This window comes from Caretta caretta, chromosome 2 (assembly GCF_965140235.1).
Source record: "Caretta caretta isolate rCarCar2 chromosome 2, rCarCar1.hap1, whole genome shotgun sequence".
Lineage (NCBI taxonomy): Eukaryota > Metazoa > Chordata > Testudines > Cheloniidae > Caretta > Caretta caretta.
In genome coordinates, this window is record NC_134207.1 from 15,021,376 (window position 1) to 15,035,764 (window position 14,389).

At 46.7% G+C, this 14,389-nt stretch overlaps 1 protein-coding gene across 4 annotated transcripts in view; it reads left to right on the plus strand.

Moving 5' to 3' along the window:
- ZFAT (zinc finger and AT-hook domain containing) overlaps positions 1–14,389 on the plus strand; it is a 232,878-nt gene that overhangs the window by 84,555 nt on the left and 133,934 nt on the right. Inside the window, exon 2 of one of the 4 annotated variants that reach the window (XM_048841712.2) lies at positions 7,434–8,659. The exons of 1 other annotated variant lie outside the window; for it this stretch is intronic. In XM_048841712.2, coding sequence (XP_048697669.1) covers positions 8,641–8,659 — 19 coding nt within the window. In that variant the 5' untranslated portion in view covers positions 7,434–8,640. Of the gene's footprint in view, positions 1–7,433; positions 8,660–9,113; positions 10,159–13,511; positions 13,594–14,389 lie in introns of those variants that run through there. 2 more of the 4 variants (XM_048841711.2, XM_048841713.2) reach the window with 2 other exon arrangements.

A 14,389-nucleotide genomic window follows, 5' to 3' on the forward strand; every position in this document is an offset into this window, starting at 1 on the left:
AAGTTCATGGAGGATAGGTCCATCAATGGCTATTAGCCAAGATGGGCAGGGACGCAACCCCATGCTCCAGGTGTGTCTAAGTGTGACAAAAGATTTTGCCTAAATTGTTCAAATTACCTTAAATTGGAGGTTTGCAGAAAAACGTCAAAAGGGGGTTTAAAATTGGAAAATTATAACTTGCTTAATTAAACAGAGTGGTGGTCGTGTCAGGACCCTTTGAGATGCTTAGACTAGTAATTAGTTTTAAGAATAAATATTTAATTAGATAGAAATTAATAGCAGTTTAAATTAGAAAATCCAGTAATGGTAGATATAGCGTGATGTATTGGAAGATTCCATTTCTAAGACACATACAGGTCTATTACTATGACGTAATAATTTCACTTCCTGTGACAAAATGGAAAATTCCACTTTCAGTGGGGAATGACTCAGCAAAATCCCATAGTGATACATCATAGCCCATAGGAATACATGGGGCTTCCAAACAGGAAGTAGCTAGGGGTCATCCACAGAGCAGCTGGAAACCCCCCCCCCCACACACACAGGAATATATTACAGCCCATAAGAATACATGGGACTTCTGGTGAGGAGCCGCCGCCATTTGGTGAGTGTGACAATTAGCATATGCAAATATGAAATTACGCTAATTACTAGAAGCCGATCGGTTGAGCCTGAGCATCATACAGCAGTAAACATGCTAATTTCTGAAAGCTGATTGGCTGAATCAGTGAGTGAATTATGTTGATAAGCGGACCAAATCGTATATAAGGGCAACAGCCAGCAGCTAAACCCTGTAGCGGGATTGGGGACCCTGAAGAGAGAAGATGGTACAGGACACTTAGGAAGGAGAAGACACACAATAAGCAGCGACAGTAGCATCGATGAAACCCTGCAAAGCATGAGCTATCTGAAAAGCAGTTACTACAGCAGCAGCTCCTCCAAGGTTGTGTCAAGCAAGGACTGTTCTGCTACTCAGCCAGCAGGGGGGCCCCGCAGCAGCTACCAAGAGGGCCTCCGTCTCTCCAACCTGAGGAGCTGCTTTACCTCAGTAGGCAGCCGTTCAGCACAGCAGCTGATGCAGTCTCCAGTAGCAACAGCCATCGCTCACAAAGTGTGACAGAGCAGAAGGACCTTTTTGTTGAGACAGTTCAGAGAGATTTTCTAAGAAAATTCTTTAAGTTCAACCTTCTTCTATTTACTATCCAAGAGCATATGGGTTTTGTCCGTAAATAAAGCTGGCTGTCTGTGGTCTGAATGAGATCTTCCCCTACCCATTTAGTAACTGCCCAGCCAGCACTTACTGGATGTTTAGTTTTAAGTATTCAGTATTAATGTTTGAGATATGGTTATATGCTACAGACTAGAGTTAACTAAGTTATTATATTAGTGTGTTTTTTATTTGTTGCACTGCTTCAGTTCCTCCTTAACTGTAACCATTATTCTATCTATTTCTATTCTTTTACTGTAACCACTCATTTCTAAATAAACATTTTTGTTTTCAAACATTTGCTGCTTACTTGTCTATCCTTGATCGGAGGTTTGTATCTTGTGTCCTTTCAAGGGCCAGCAAGGGTAGCTTACTTCCCTGGCAATTCCTTTAGGACGGGCCACAACCTTGGTTACCAGTTTAGAGAAATGAAAAGTTAAGGTTTTAAATTAAAAGCAGTGTTTTCAGGCAGCACCACTGGTATAATATAACTGAATTCAAATCCTCCAGTAACATAAGCTTCTGACTGCCAGATGCTAACTAGATGACAGGGAATAGATCACCTGTAATTGCCCTGTTCATTGCCCCCAAAGCATCTTGAACCGGCTAGCGTCAGAAGATAGCATACTGGACTAGCTGGACCATTGGTCTGACCCATTATGGCCATTCTTATTTTCTTAACACATGTTAATAAGCTCATGTGTTTAGATCATAAGATCACCCCCAACTCCAAATCCGCATGAGGGCTCTGCTCAGCGTCCCTCCTTCCAACTCTACCCTAAGGATTGGCGCCCTCAATGTACACACAGCCTGTCCATTTGTTGGATCAGAACAAAAAGTCCTGAGCCTGTTTAAAGCTAGGTATTTATCCAAAAATTCTTTCTTTGTCTGTTGGTGTCTGGGGAATAGAGTCTTTGAACTGTCCTGTAACTGGTGATCAGTGGTGAAAAGCCTTCCTCACTCCCACCCCCACTTCCGTGTGAAGCTTCAAAGATTGAGTCCGTAGGTGGGAGTTTGAAATCACCTCCTCCCCAGTACTTCCTAGGAATTCCACTTCACATGTTGTCCCAAACGATCATATGTGTCTCCTATATGGTTCAAGAGAGTCTTATTTCCCAGAGATTTGCATTAAGCCTTCTCCCTCCTCGAAAAATTCCATACAATCCCACAACAATACACAAATATTTGAATTTTCAATTAAATGGACCCCAAAGACATTTAACTTAATTCCATAAGATTTAGCCAGGATATTGCAGGATACTGCCAGATCTTTCACATGCGCGTCTAGAGCTGATATTACCTTCGGTGACAGTCACACAGACAGCACATGCCTCCATGTTGAGATACTGCTTTGGAGTCTCTTATGTTGAAGTACCCATAGGGACATATACTCAAAAAGGAGATTACTCAGCTGTACAGTGGCTGGATTTCTTTAAGTTGTTTTGTTCATACGGGTGCGCCACCTCCCATTCCCCTCTGCTGCAGTCTTTCAGGTGTCATAGTCAAGAAAGAACTGGAGAGGCAGTAGATATATGCCTCCTGATATGCCCTGACTTGGGAGCACAAGGTGTTACTCTGTGCAAGCCCGGAATCTCAGAAGCTCGTCTTTACAATCTCTGGTAGAGTGCGCATGGGCATGTACACATTCTGCCCATAGGGACAAAACGTCTTGAAGAACTCAATACTGCACATGTAAGTAACTTTACAATTCGGAATATTCACTGAATGATTTTTGCCGTAGTTGCCCAACTTAATTCCATTTCATGTACCAGAGTTGTGAACTAAGTTTCAACTGTAGGGCCAAATTTTGCCATCATTTACATCTGTGCCATCCTACTTAGTGGCATAAGAGTAAATCAGGGCAGAATATGAAGAGCAGAATCTTTACTACTGATGTTTATGAAACATGTAGGGAAGCACAGTTTGTTATTCACAGGTCAAGTTTACAGAGCTGGCAGTCAGAGAAAACATCCCTTTACTTGTATACTGTGAAAACTGTCCATGAAGGTCATTAAGGCACAAATGCAGAACCACTTTTCAGAGTATATCTTCGCTCTAAGGCCCCGATCCTACAAAGATTTGATTGAAAGGGATTAACTGCGTGGTTAAAGTTAAGCACGTGTTTAAGTCTCCGTATGGACCCTTCAGCTGAAGTGGATGCCTGTTTACATAGTCTTATTGCAATCAGTTGTCAAGATAAGTGAAAAAAAAACGGCGGTCACTTGAAGGCTAACACAAAGGGGTTGACAGTATTGACAAGGAACTGAAAGTCTCTTTTTAACTGTATGAACTTTCAATAAAAAGAAAAGGCACCTTAAAGACTAACAAATTTATTAGAGCATAAGCTTTCATGAGTTACAGCTCACTTCATCGGATGCATACAGTGGAAAATATAGTGGGGAGATTTTATATACACAGAGAACATGAAACAATGGGTGTTACCATACAGACTGTAACAAGAGTGATCAGGAAAGGTGAGCTATTACCAGCAGGAGAGCGGGGGGGGGGGGGGGGGGGGGGGGAAGACCTTTTGTAGTGATAATCAAGGTGAGCCATTTCCAGCAGTTGAGACAAGAACAGTAGGGGGGTAAATAAATAGTTTTACTTTGTATAATGACACATCCACTCCCAGTCTTTATTCAAGCCTAAGATAATTGTATCCAGTTTGCAAATTAATTCCAATTCAGCAGTCTCTCACTGGAGTCTGTTTCTGAAGTTTTTTTGTTGAAGAATTGCCACTTTTAGGTCTGAAATTGAGTGACCAGAGAGATTGAAGTGTTCTCCGACTGGTTTTTGAGTGTTATAATTCATGACGTCTGATTTGTGTCCATTTATTCTTTTACATAGAGACTGTCCAGTTTGGCCAACGTACATGCCAAAGGGGCATTGCTAGCACGATGGCATATATCACATTGGTAGACGGGCAGGTGAACGAGCCTCTGATAGTGTGGCTGATGTGATTAGGCCCTATGATGGCGTCCCCTGAATAGATATGAGGACACAGTTGACAACGGGCTTTGTTGCAAGGATAGGTTCCTGGGTTAGTGGTTCTGTTGTGTGGTTGCTGGTGAGTATTTGCTTCAGGTTGGGGGGCTGTCTGTAGGCAAGGACTGGCCTGTCTCCCAAGATTTGTGGGAGTGATGGGTTGTCCTTCAGGATAGGTTGTAGATCCTTGATGATGCATTGGAGAGGTTTTAGTTGGGGGCTGAAGGTGATGGCTAGTGGCGTTCTGTTATTTTCTTTGTTGGGCCTGCCCTGTAGTAGGTAACTTCTGGGTACTCTTCTGGCTCTGTCAATCTGTTTCTTCACTTCAGCAGGTGGGTATTGTAGTTGTAAGAACGCTTGATAGAGATCTTGTAGGTGTTTGTCTCTGTCCGAGGGGTTGGGGCACATGCAGTTGTATCTTAGGGCTTGGCTGTAGACAATGGATCGTGTGGTGTGGTCTGGATGAAAGCTAGAGGCATGTAGATAAGTATAGTGGTCAGTAGGTTTCTGGGATAGGGTGGTGTTTCTGTGACCATCGCTTATTAGCACCGTAGTGTCCAGGAAGTGGATGTCTTGTGTGGACTGCTCCAGGCTGAGGTTGATGGTGGGATGGAAATTGTTGAAATCGTGGTGGAATTCCTCAAGGGCTTCTTTTCCATGGGTCCAGATGATGAAGATGTCATCAGTGTAGTGCAAGTGAAGTAGGGGCATTAGGGGACGAGAGCCGAGGAAGCGTTGTTCTAAGTCAGCCATAAAAATGTTGGCATACTGTGAGGCCATGAGGGTACCCATAGTAGTGCTGCTGATTTGACAGTATACATTGTCCCCAAATGTGAAATAGTTATGGGTGAGGACAAAGTCAAAAAGTTCAGCCACCAGGTTTGCCGTGACATTAATCGGTGATAGTGTTCCTGACGGCTTGTAGTCCACCATTGTGTGGAATGTTGGTGTAGAGGGCTTCTACATCCATAGTGGCCAGGATGGTGTTTTCAGGAAGATCACCGATGGACTGTAGTTTCCTCAGGAAGTCAGTGGTGTCTTGAAGGTAGCTGGGAGTGCTGGTAGCGTAGGGCCTGAGGAGGGAGTCTACATAGCCAGACAATCCTGCTGTCAGGGTGCCAATGCCTGAGATGATGGGGCGTCCAGGATTTCCAGGTTTATGGATCTTGGGTAGCAGACAGAATACCCCTGGTCAGGGTTCTAGGGGTGTGTCTGTGCGGATTTGTTCTTGTGCTTTTCCAGGGAGTTTCTTGAGCAGATGGTGTAGTTTCTTTTGGTAACCCTCAGTGGGATCAGAGGGTAATGGCTTGTAGAAAGTGGTGTTGGAGAGCTGCCTAGCAGCCTCTTGTTCATATTCCGACCTATTCATGATGACGACAGCACCTCCTTTTATCAGCCTTTTTGATTATGATGTCAGAATTGTTTCTCAGGCTGTGGATGGCATTGTGTTCTGCACAGCTGAGGCTATGGGGCAAGTGATGTTGCTTTTCTACAATTTCAGCCCATGCACGTCGGCAGAAGCACTCCATGTAGAAGTCCAGTCTGTTGTTTCAACCTTCAGGAGTCCACCCAGAATCCTTCTTTTTGTAGTGTTGGTAGGAAGGTCTCTGTGGGTTAGTATGTTGTTCAGAGGTGTGTTGGATATATTCCTTGAGTCAGAGACATTGAAAATAGGATTCTAGGTCACCACAGAACTGTATCATGTTTGTGGCGGTGGAGGGGCAGAAGGAGAGGCCCCGAGATAGGAAAGATTCTTCTGCTGGGCTAAGAGTATAGTTGGATAGATTAACAATATTGCTGGGTGGGTTAAGGGAACCATTTGTTTGTCTCTAAGGTGCTTTTCTTTTTGCGCATATAGACTAACACGGCTGCTACTCTGAAACCTGAACTTTCAATAGTCAAATTTGAAACCAAATTCAAATAGCTCCCTTAAAAAAAGCTGTCCTTGCTGTATTATCGATAGTATTCACAAAAATATTATGAACCAACCATTCCATCAACTAATCAATAGTGCTTTCTTTGTTTTTGTAAGAAAAAACCAACAGCAGGAGGCAAGCTTTTTCAGCTCCATTGCCTAGTAGTGACTTTCAGATTCAAATCAAACCAAAACAGTACAGTTTTGCTGGAAAATAATCAGATATATTTCAGGATATTCAATGAAAAGTAATTACGTCAATGCTAATAATTATTTTTGATTTCTTCTGCTTACGATGAAAGAACCTGACAAGATAATTCTAGTAAAGTAATATGGATTGGTACAGATTCCTATGAGTTTATAATAAAAGACTGAAATGACAGTAACCTTAAGTGCTTTGCTAAAAAAGAATGGATTTGAGAACATGCTTATGTATTTTGTTGGAGCCTGAGGCCTAGCTCCTACAATGAGCTCTGTGCAGGTAGATCCCTGTAGCTCACAGAAAGTCCCACTGACGACCCAATGCAGAAATCAGGGTCTGTGTTCATAAGTGTTACCTGTCCTATAGAAAGCACATGCTTTCTCCTGATTGACAACTTATTTGTTCTAAAATGCAGTATTATTTTAACTCTGTGTTATTCTCTTACAAAAAATTAAGAGGTTGGGGGAGAGAGGGATGTGGAGAACAATTAAAGATTCTGCAGCACCATAACTGAAGCCCATGTAAGATCCATCCCCCAGATTCATGCACTGGGGGGAACTTTTACACACAATCCTCTCTCACAAAATTGGGTCTCAGCTTCCTCCATAGCACTGTCCTCATTTGTAGCACTGTATATAGGGCTCCACACAAGACTGGGATCCACAAAGACATAGGGGGTAAAGACAGACAGTGGATGGAGAGTGGGAAGCCCCACTGGCATTCCCTCCCTCCTCAGCATTACGGTGCCAATCGAGAAAGAGTAATATTGCATTTAATATAGTTAGGAATAAATACTTAATATACGTACAGTACTTTGAAAATAAAGGGTAAGCACTATAGATGCTAAATATTATTAATCTGGTCCTTATAGAGAACATTTTATTACATGTACCTACAACTGTTTTGAACATTATCTAAAAGAGAGGCTAAGTGATTTGCCCAGGGTCACACAGGAAGTATGTGGTACAGCAGGGAACTGAACCTTTATCTCCTGAGTCACAAGCTAATAAATTAACATGAAGATGTTAGCTATGGATGCTCAGTGCCTCTGAAACTCAGGGAATTTTAGTTGAGGCAAAAGAATCCACAGTTATATACCTAACTTTACCATTTCTCTATTTAAGTCTACAGAAAAAAAGAAGTTCCTACCTGAGCGCCAAGGTGCCGTTAACATCATTTTAAAAGTACAACATTTGAGAGCCAGCAGCTTCCTCAAAACTCACGAACTACAACAAGAATCAAATTCAAGCAACATCTTACTACTACAAACACCACCTCCCCCAGAAAATGAGCAGAGACGAACTTTGTGGCGTGACCTGAAGATCAGATTCCAGCCCCAGGAGAGAGAGCCGCAACCTTGCCTTACTCCCGGCTCCCTTCTGTTACAAAGGGGGGCTCCAGCACTTCCCCAGCCTCCCCTACCTCAGTATGAGGGAAAGGGAAGCAGCGTCTCGGAGGATGTCTACACTGCCCCGGGAGGTGTGATTGCAGCCTGGGAATGCCTGTGCGGGCTGTAACCTAGCCCGCCCAGCTACCCACGGCGGTACAGGCTGTACCCGCCCACCCAGGAACCCTTCACCGGGATATTTAGCAAGCGAGCTAGATTAAAGCTAGCACAGGCGGGCGCAGGGAGGCCGCAATCATACCTCCCACTGCAGTGCGGGCATCCTCTGACGGGCACCGCTGCCCGAGTTCTCTCCCGTCGCTACTGACAGGGAGGGAAACTGAGGCAGGGCCAGCTTCACCCCTCCCCAGCCTCCCCACAGGTACACAGTGAACGCGAGGCTCCCTCCTCCCCGGGGCTTTTTCCGCTCCCGCAGCCCCAGAGCCTGGGAGAAAGGGCCGGAGAGCCCGCCGTTTTATTGCGCAGTCAGGGCGGCTGGGACCCTGACTGTCCCCAGCTAAGGCGGCAGCCTCCCCGCGGCGCCCGGCTGTGACGGCCACGCGGCGCCCCGGCGCTGCACGAGAAGGGAGGAGCGAGCCGTCGAGGCCCAAGGCAGGAAAGAGACGCGCACGCGCCACTCAACGACAGCTCGCACGCCAGCGGTTGGACGGCGCGCGCCTCCCCCTCGTCCCTCCCCACCTTCCCCCCTCCCCTCTGCCCTCGCGTTCTCCATGCGACGTCGCTGAGCAAGAAGCCGCCGTGTCGGACGCGGCAGATTCGCCATAATCCGCCACCTCGCTTTTCTGACCCCCCATTAAAAATAATAATTTCACAAGGAGCGGGGAAGCCCGCGGGTCGCCCGGGTGGCCTCGTCCACTGGGACGGAAGTGCTTTAAAAAACCCCACCGTGGCCTTATTTCACTACTACCCCCCTCCCGCGACCGACTATGGAGGCTCCGGCTGCAGGTGAGCGGGGCGGCCCGGGTCTAAATGTGAGCAGTGGGGGAGGGGAAGGTGCGCGGAGGGATTCTATCCTGGGGAGGGGGAAGCATAAAAAGTAGTCCCGTCTGATAGCCGTTTATTTTATGATCTATCCGCGTATGAAGTAGTCCCCGCACGTCTTATTCCTAGCGCCCGCATGGCCCCTCTTTCCTCAGCCACCGACCCCCCCGGTAACTCCTCCAGTCCCCTCCCCCGCCACCCTCTGGGCCGGCCTCACGGCAGGTGGGGAGGGAAACAGGCCCCCCAGAACCAATTAACCCTTGGGGGAGCTGCTGCTCGCCAGGCCCCCCTCAGCCTGCTCCTGCCCCCCGCTAGTCAGCTGACCTCCTGCTCCGAGCCCCCGATCCCGCCCCTCCGCGCCAGAGCCTTTGGGGTGACCGACGGGCCTGCTCGCCGCGGGAGGTTTTTCCCCCTTTTTGGGGGGGGGGGGGGGAACGACGGGCGGAGAGGGGCAGGAAGAGAGTCTCCATGCACCCCCTCCCCGTGCCCCTCTTTGGGGCGGGAAAGGACCGGCCCCTGCCGCGGCACCGGGGCCTTTGCCTTTCCCAGGCAGGGGCCGGGGGAAGGCCCGCCCCCAGGCCGGGTGGGGCTTCTTTCTGCGCTGGGAAGTCCACATATGGGCCGGGGGAATCCCTTCCGTGTGGGGAGGGGAGCGAGTCTTTCCCGTGTGTGACTCCCAAGCCCTGGCGTCGCGTCCCCCGCGCCCCCCCTCCGCCTGTCGGAGCGAGCTGGGCCGGGAAGGCTGGGTGGAGTGGGGCCCTGAGTACTCCCCTGCTGCCTGGAGATGGTGGCCAGGAGTCCCTCCGCTCCTCCCCACGGTATTGTGTGCCCCGCCATATGGTGGGAAGGGGCGGACGGACTCAGGTGGCCCAGGAGGGTTTTTTGGCATATAATTTACTCTTAAGGAAGAAGTGCTGCTAAATCTCTCTCTATAACGAAGCTTCTGTGTTGCTAGAAGTATTTTAGAGACGGCCCAGCATTGCTTACATGGAGATTCGAAAGGGTACCCGTATCTACCAAAGCCAGTGGTCTGAACCAGGGGAGTGCAAACTAGGGCCCATGGACCAGATCTGGCCCGTCAGGGCTTTCAGTCTGGCCCCCCGGGATTGCCAGCCCCGTGGCACAGCGGGGCTAAGGCAGCCTCCGTGGCCCCGCGCTGCAGCTGGTACCACATCCCAGTGGCCCCTGGGGGAGGGGGGGCAGAGGGCTCCGTGCGCTGCCCTTGCCTGAAAGCACCCCCCCCCCCCCCGCTCCCATTGGCCAGGAACGGGGAACCGTGGCCAATGGGATCTTCGGGAATGGTACCCGCAGATGAAGGCAGCGCGTGGCGGAGCCATCTGCCCCAGCCCACCCCCAGGAGCCACTGCCGGACATGCTGGCTTCTGGAGTGGCATGGGGCCAGGGCAGGCAGGGAGCCTGTATTAGCCCCGCTGTGTGCTGCTGCCACCCTGGAGCCACTCAAGGTAAGCAGTGCCTGGCCGGAGCCCGCACCCCAAACCCCTCCTGCATCCCAACCCCCTGCCCTGAGCTCCCTAACCCCCTGCTTTGAGCCACCTGCCACACCCCTTCTGCACCCCCACCCCCTGCCTTGAGCCCCCTCCTGCACTCCGCACCCCCACCCCCTGCCTTGAGCCCCCGCCACACCCCTCCTGCACCCCATCCCCCTGCCCTGAGCCCCCTCCTGCACATGGCACCCCCTCCCACACCGCACACTTCCTCCCGCACCCTAACCCCCTGCCCCAGCCCTACGTTTATGGCCCTGCATACAGTTTCCCCATCCAGATGTGGCTCTGGGGCCACAAAGTTTGCCCACCCCGGTCTAAACTGCTTAGAAGGGTGCCAGAAAAAAGCAAAAAGTAGTTTCTAATGTTCATGTGTGAAAATAACTTACAAAGGGGAATAACTATAAAATGTCCTGCTAATGTGTACTGAACTGGTGTCATTTTTTGTATTTCAAATGTCTATAAAAAAGCATATTATGGCTATCTTGTGCAAATAGCAGAATCAATCTACATAATGTTACGTGAGGGCATAGATTAAAATTGGAGATATGCCCTGCATTATGATTGCAGTTCAAGCGTGTTTGGGTGCCTTGAACTTGACTTTCAGACAACTGTTGTGCAGAATGCCTACAGTTCCAGGTGATTTCAGGTAGAATTATGGATACTCTGCACTTCAAAAAGTCAGGTTCAAGGCATCTCAAGTAGGGTAGCCAAAAATCAGTGGCCAGTTTTGAGGATGTTGGTTTATTTTCTTATGAGCGTCTTCAGTGTATTTTGCTTCAGAAGGCAGTACCTTGCAGGATAGGGTCCCTAAAGTGTAGAATGCAGCACCTGTGTTTGACCACAAGAGGTTGCTACTAGAACATGGAATATAACTTTTGTTGTCTATGAATGTAAGATAACTATAACCTTGTAGAACATTTAGTTAGATGGTGCATGTTTTTAAAAAATTATATGAGAAAAGGTACATATAGTATAAACCAGATATTTATATCCTAGTGTAGATATTTTGTAGGCTCTTTTAGCCAGTTGTTGTAACAATAGGATCTCTACCAACATTATAATCCACTATCCTATATACTAAGAACTTAACTGTTGGTTATGTCCCTTGATAAGTAAATGGATCTCTTTAAACTGTAGCAGTGTGCATACAGACTTGATTTTCTTGTATGAATTTTGTCACTTGTGTCGATTTCAGCCATTTTTAAAAGAATGTTTGCTACATTTGATTCCTACCTAAATTGTTTCATGGTCAGATGAAAGCAAGTACTAAGTATCAATTTGCTTTGCCATCTTGACAGGCAAAAGCCTCACTTTCTGTATGTGATGAATAGGCCACATAAGTTTTTCATTGTTTAAATTTCCTGGTGACAAGGTGTATTGTATTGCTGATTTTGAGATGTGGCATTGGAGTTTTTAGACTTGAGTCATCCTGTCTAGACTAAACAAGTAATTAAATAATTTGTTTTCATCCAGTTCTGAAGTCTGTATAGTTCAGGCAGAATGTTTTTTAGGGTTTTTTTTTTTTATATGAGAGAGAATGTACTAACTATTGGGCTACAAGGTATCTATGGGTTTTTCTTTGTTCCTCCTGTTGAAACTGTTCCACTTTGTATAAAACATTGATTGCAGCAGGGATTGGAACCTAGATATCCCAGGTGAGCATGTTAATCACTGGGTTATAGAATCATTTTCACTTTCTCTGACCCAGACACCTCACCACCTCCTCTCAGGTCTCCCACATTCCAAGGAGGATTAAGCCACAGTGAGCTAAGGTCACTTCAAGTGAGAGCATCTAGGACTTTTAGTTGGTTCGTTTATAATTTTCCTGAGAGTCCGTGTGTAGATAAGCCCTAGGACTCCCAATGTAAATGTAATGTAGACAAGGCTTTTGTAAGAATCAATAGGAAATATGGCACCGTTTAGTGTCCTACAGGATGCGTAGCATCTTTAAACTTCTTGCTGAAGCTTTACTTGTGCGGAGCTTACTGATTAAAAAGAATGAAATGATGATTTTCACCACACCAAAGAAAGAGAACTAAAATTAGTTAATGCCAGTATTTTCCCTCAACTTATAACTCTAAAGTGTTAATGGGTGGTGGTGGGGAAGAAAGGCCTGAAGATCAAATCTTTGGCTAAGTGTCTGCTCTTGAGGCAAATGTATGGGTAACTGAAAATCATAGTTGTTCCAAGCTCCTTTTTTGAAGGATAGAAAAATGCAATTGGCACAATTAGTTGCATTTCATCAAGATTATGAAATACTGCAGATTGTCTGAAGGTATAAAAATAAGTGCATTAGCATATTTCACAATATTTTGAAGAAAGTCTGACTTTTCTTTGTGTATCTATTTTAACCTGCTTATTTTCTATGTGGAATACCCTGAATACACAATGGCTCAGCAGCAAGCCAACAAAACCCACAGCTACATAGTAACACATATTTGAATACAGATTGCAAATATGCAGAAAATAGTGCTCCTCTCTGACAAGCCAAGAATGGTTTGCTGCCTTTTTGCTATGTCACTTTTGTTAATGCGTTCGGAGTTGAAAAGGAGTAGCATAATATGTGATACTACATATATTATAATTCTGTATATGTGCAGTTCAAAATATAAGTCTATTTACTTAACACATCACAAAATTGTTCAGTTCTTTTTATGTTCAACTAAAATTATTGGCTTGTTACTTGTTACTCCTGTGTTAAATATTAGTATGAAACTTGGATACTTCTTGTTTGAGCTAAAGTAGTTACACCAAAGAAAAAATTGTTTATATTCATGTGAGAGTCCCCTCTCCCCCTTTTCTGGAAAACCCTGTAACGCTGCCTGCAGTGACTCAAGACTGTGAGCACCAACGTCAGGGTAGACATTAAGAGCAAGGCCACAAACCCCAAATTAGTTATGAGTTCTATGCTTAGGCCTTGTCTACATTGCACAGTTTTGTCATCAAAAGGCAGCTTCTGCTGACAGAACAGTGGAGGTGTACACACTACGAAGCTACTATTGGCAGCAAAACTCTGCTGTTTTGCCGACAGAATAAAACCACCTTTAGAAGAGGCATAGAGCTTTCTGCAGCAAAGTTAAAGTGACAAAACATCAGTGTAGATGCTGCTGTTAGTTATGTCGACATAACTGGCCTCCCCTAGTATCCCACAATGCCCACCACCGTGACCGCTCTGCTCACTGTTTTGAACTTGGCTGCCCTGCAGGCATGCACCCCTCACCTTTCAAAGCTCCAGTAAGCTTTGACATTCCTCAGCATGGAGAGCTCTCAGCGGTACTGAAGATGCCGGTTATGGTGGCTGAGAAGGCTGTGGGAGAACTTGGAGGGAATCACAGAACCATCAGTATGGAATCAGCAGGCAGGCAGAGCAGACTGTTGCTGCAGGAGTGACAGGTGGGAGAGACTGCTGCGCAGTGCAGAGCCAGGGGATGATGTGAGGGGTGTTCCCTTCCCCCAGGCTTGGTTGCCTAGGCTGCTGTCTGAACTTAGAGACAGCATGCTGACACACTGTCTTTCTCACATACGCTCTCGCCCCACTACAATCTCTCTCATGCTTGTCCAATACATACTCTGTTTCTGTGTCTTCCCTCCCACTCCACACACACACACACACACACACACATCCTTTCCTCCCTCCACACTTCAGTTGAAAAGCAGCTGGCAATCTAGTAGGATGCCCATGGAACGATGGGATTGAGAAACCTGCATCATGTGACGCTGTACCTGGCGCATGAGGCATTGCAAACCCTTTCCAAAGAACCCTGCAGCCAGCTGCATGGTGGGATAGCTACCCACAGTGCACTGCTCTTTGTGTCAATGCAAGAGCTGCTAGTGTGGATGCGCTCTGCTTACACAAGGAACATAGTGTGGACATGCAACAGCGGTTTAATTAAAGCGGCATACATTTTGTCAACAAAACTCTAGTGTAGATAAGGCCTGAGATGTTCCCAACCAATTATCAAGTGTGAGCTCCTCAGGCATGATAACAGTCTTAATATGGAGTCACAGACAGTCCCCTTGGGTACTCCAATCTATCTTGCCACCCACATGAGCGTACCTTTGTGATAGATGGTCTCTTACACCAAGAATAAGAGAAATAGTCAGGCTACTCCCAGTCCCGAAGGACTAGTCATGCACCCCAAGTCAGTTGCACCTTAGATCTTACCCCAAACACAACACTTGTAGCCAA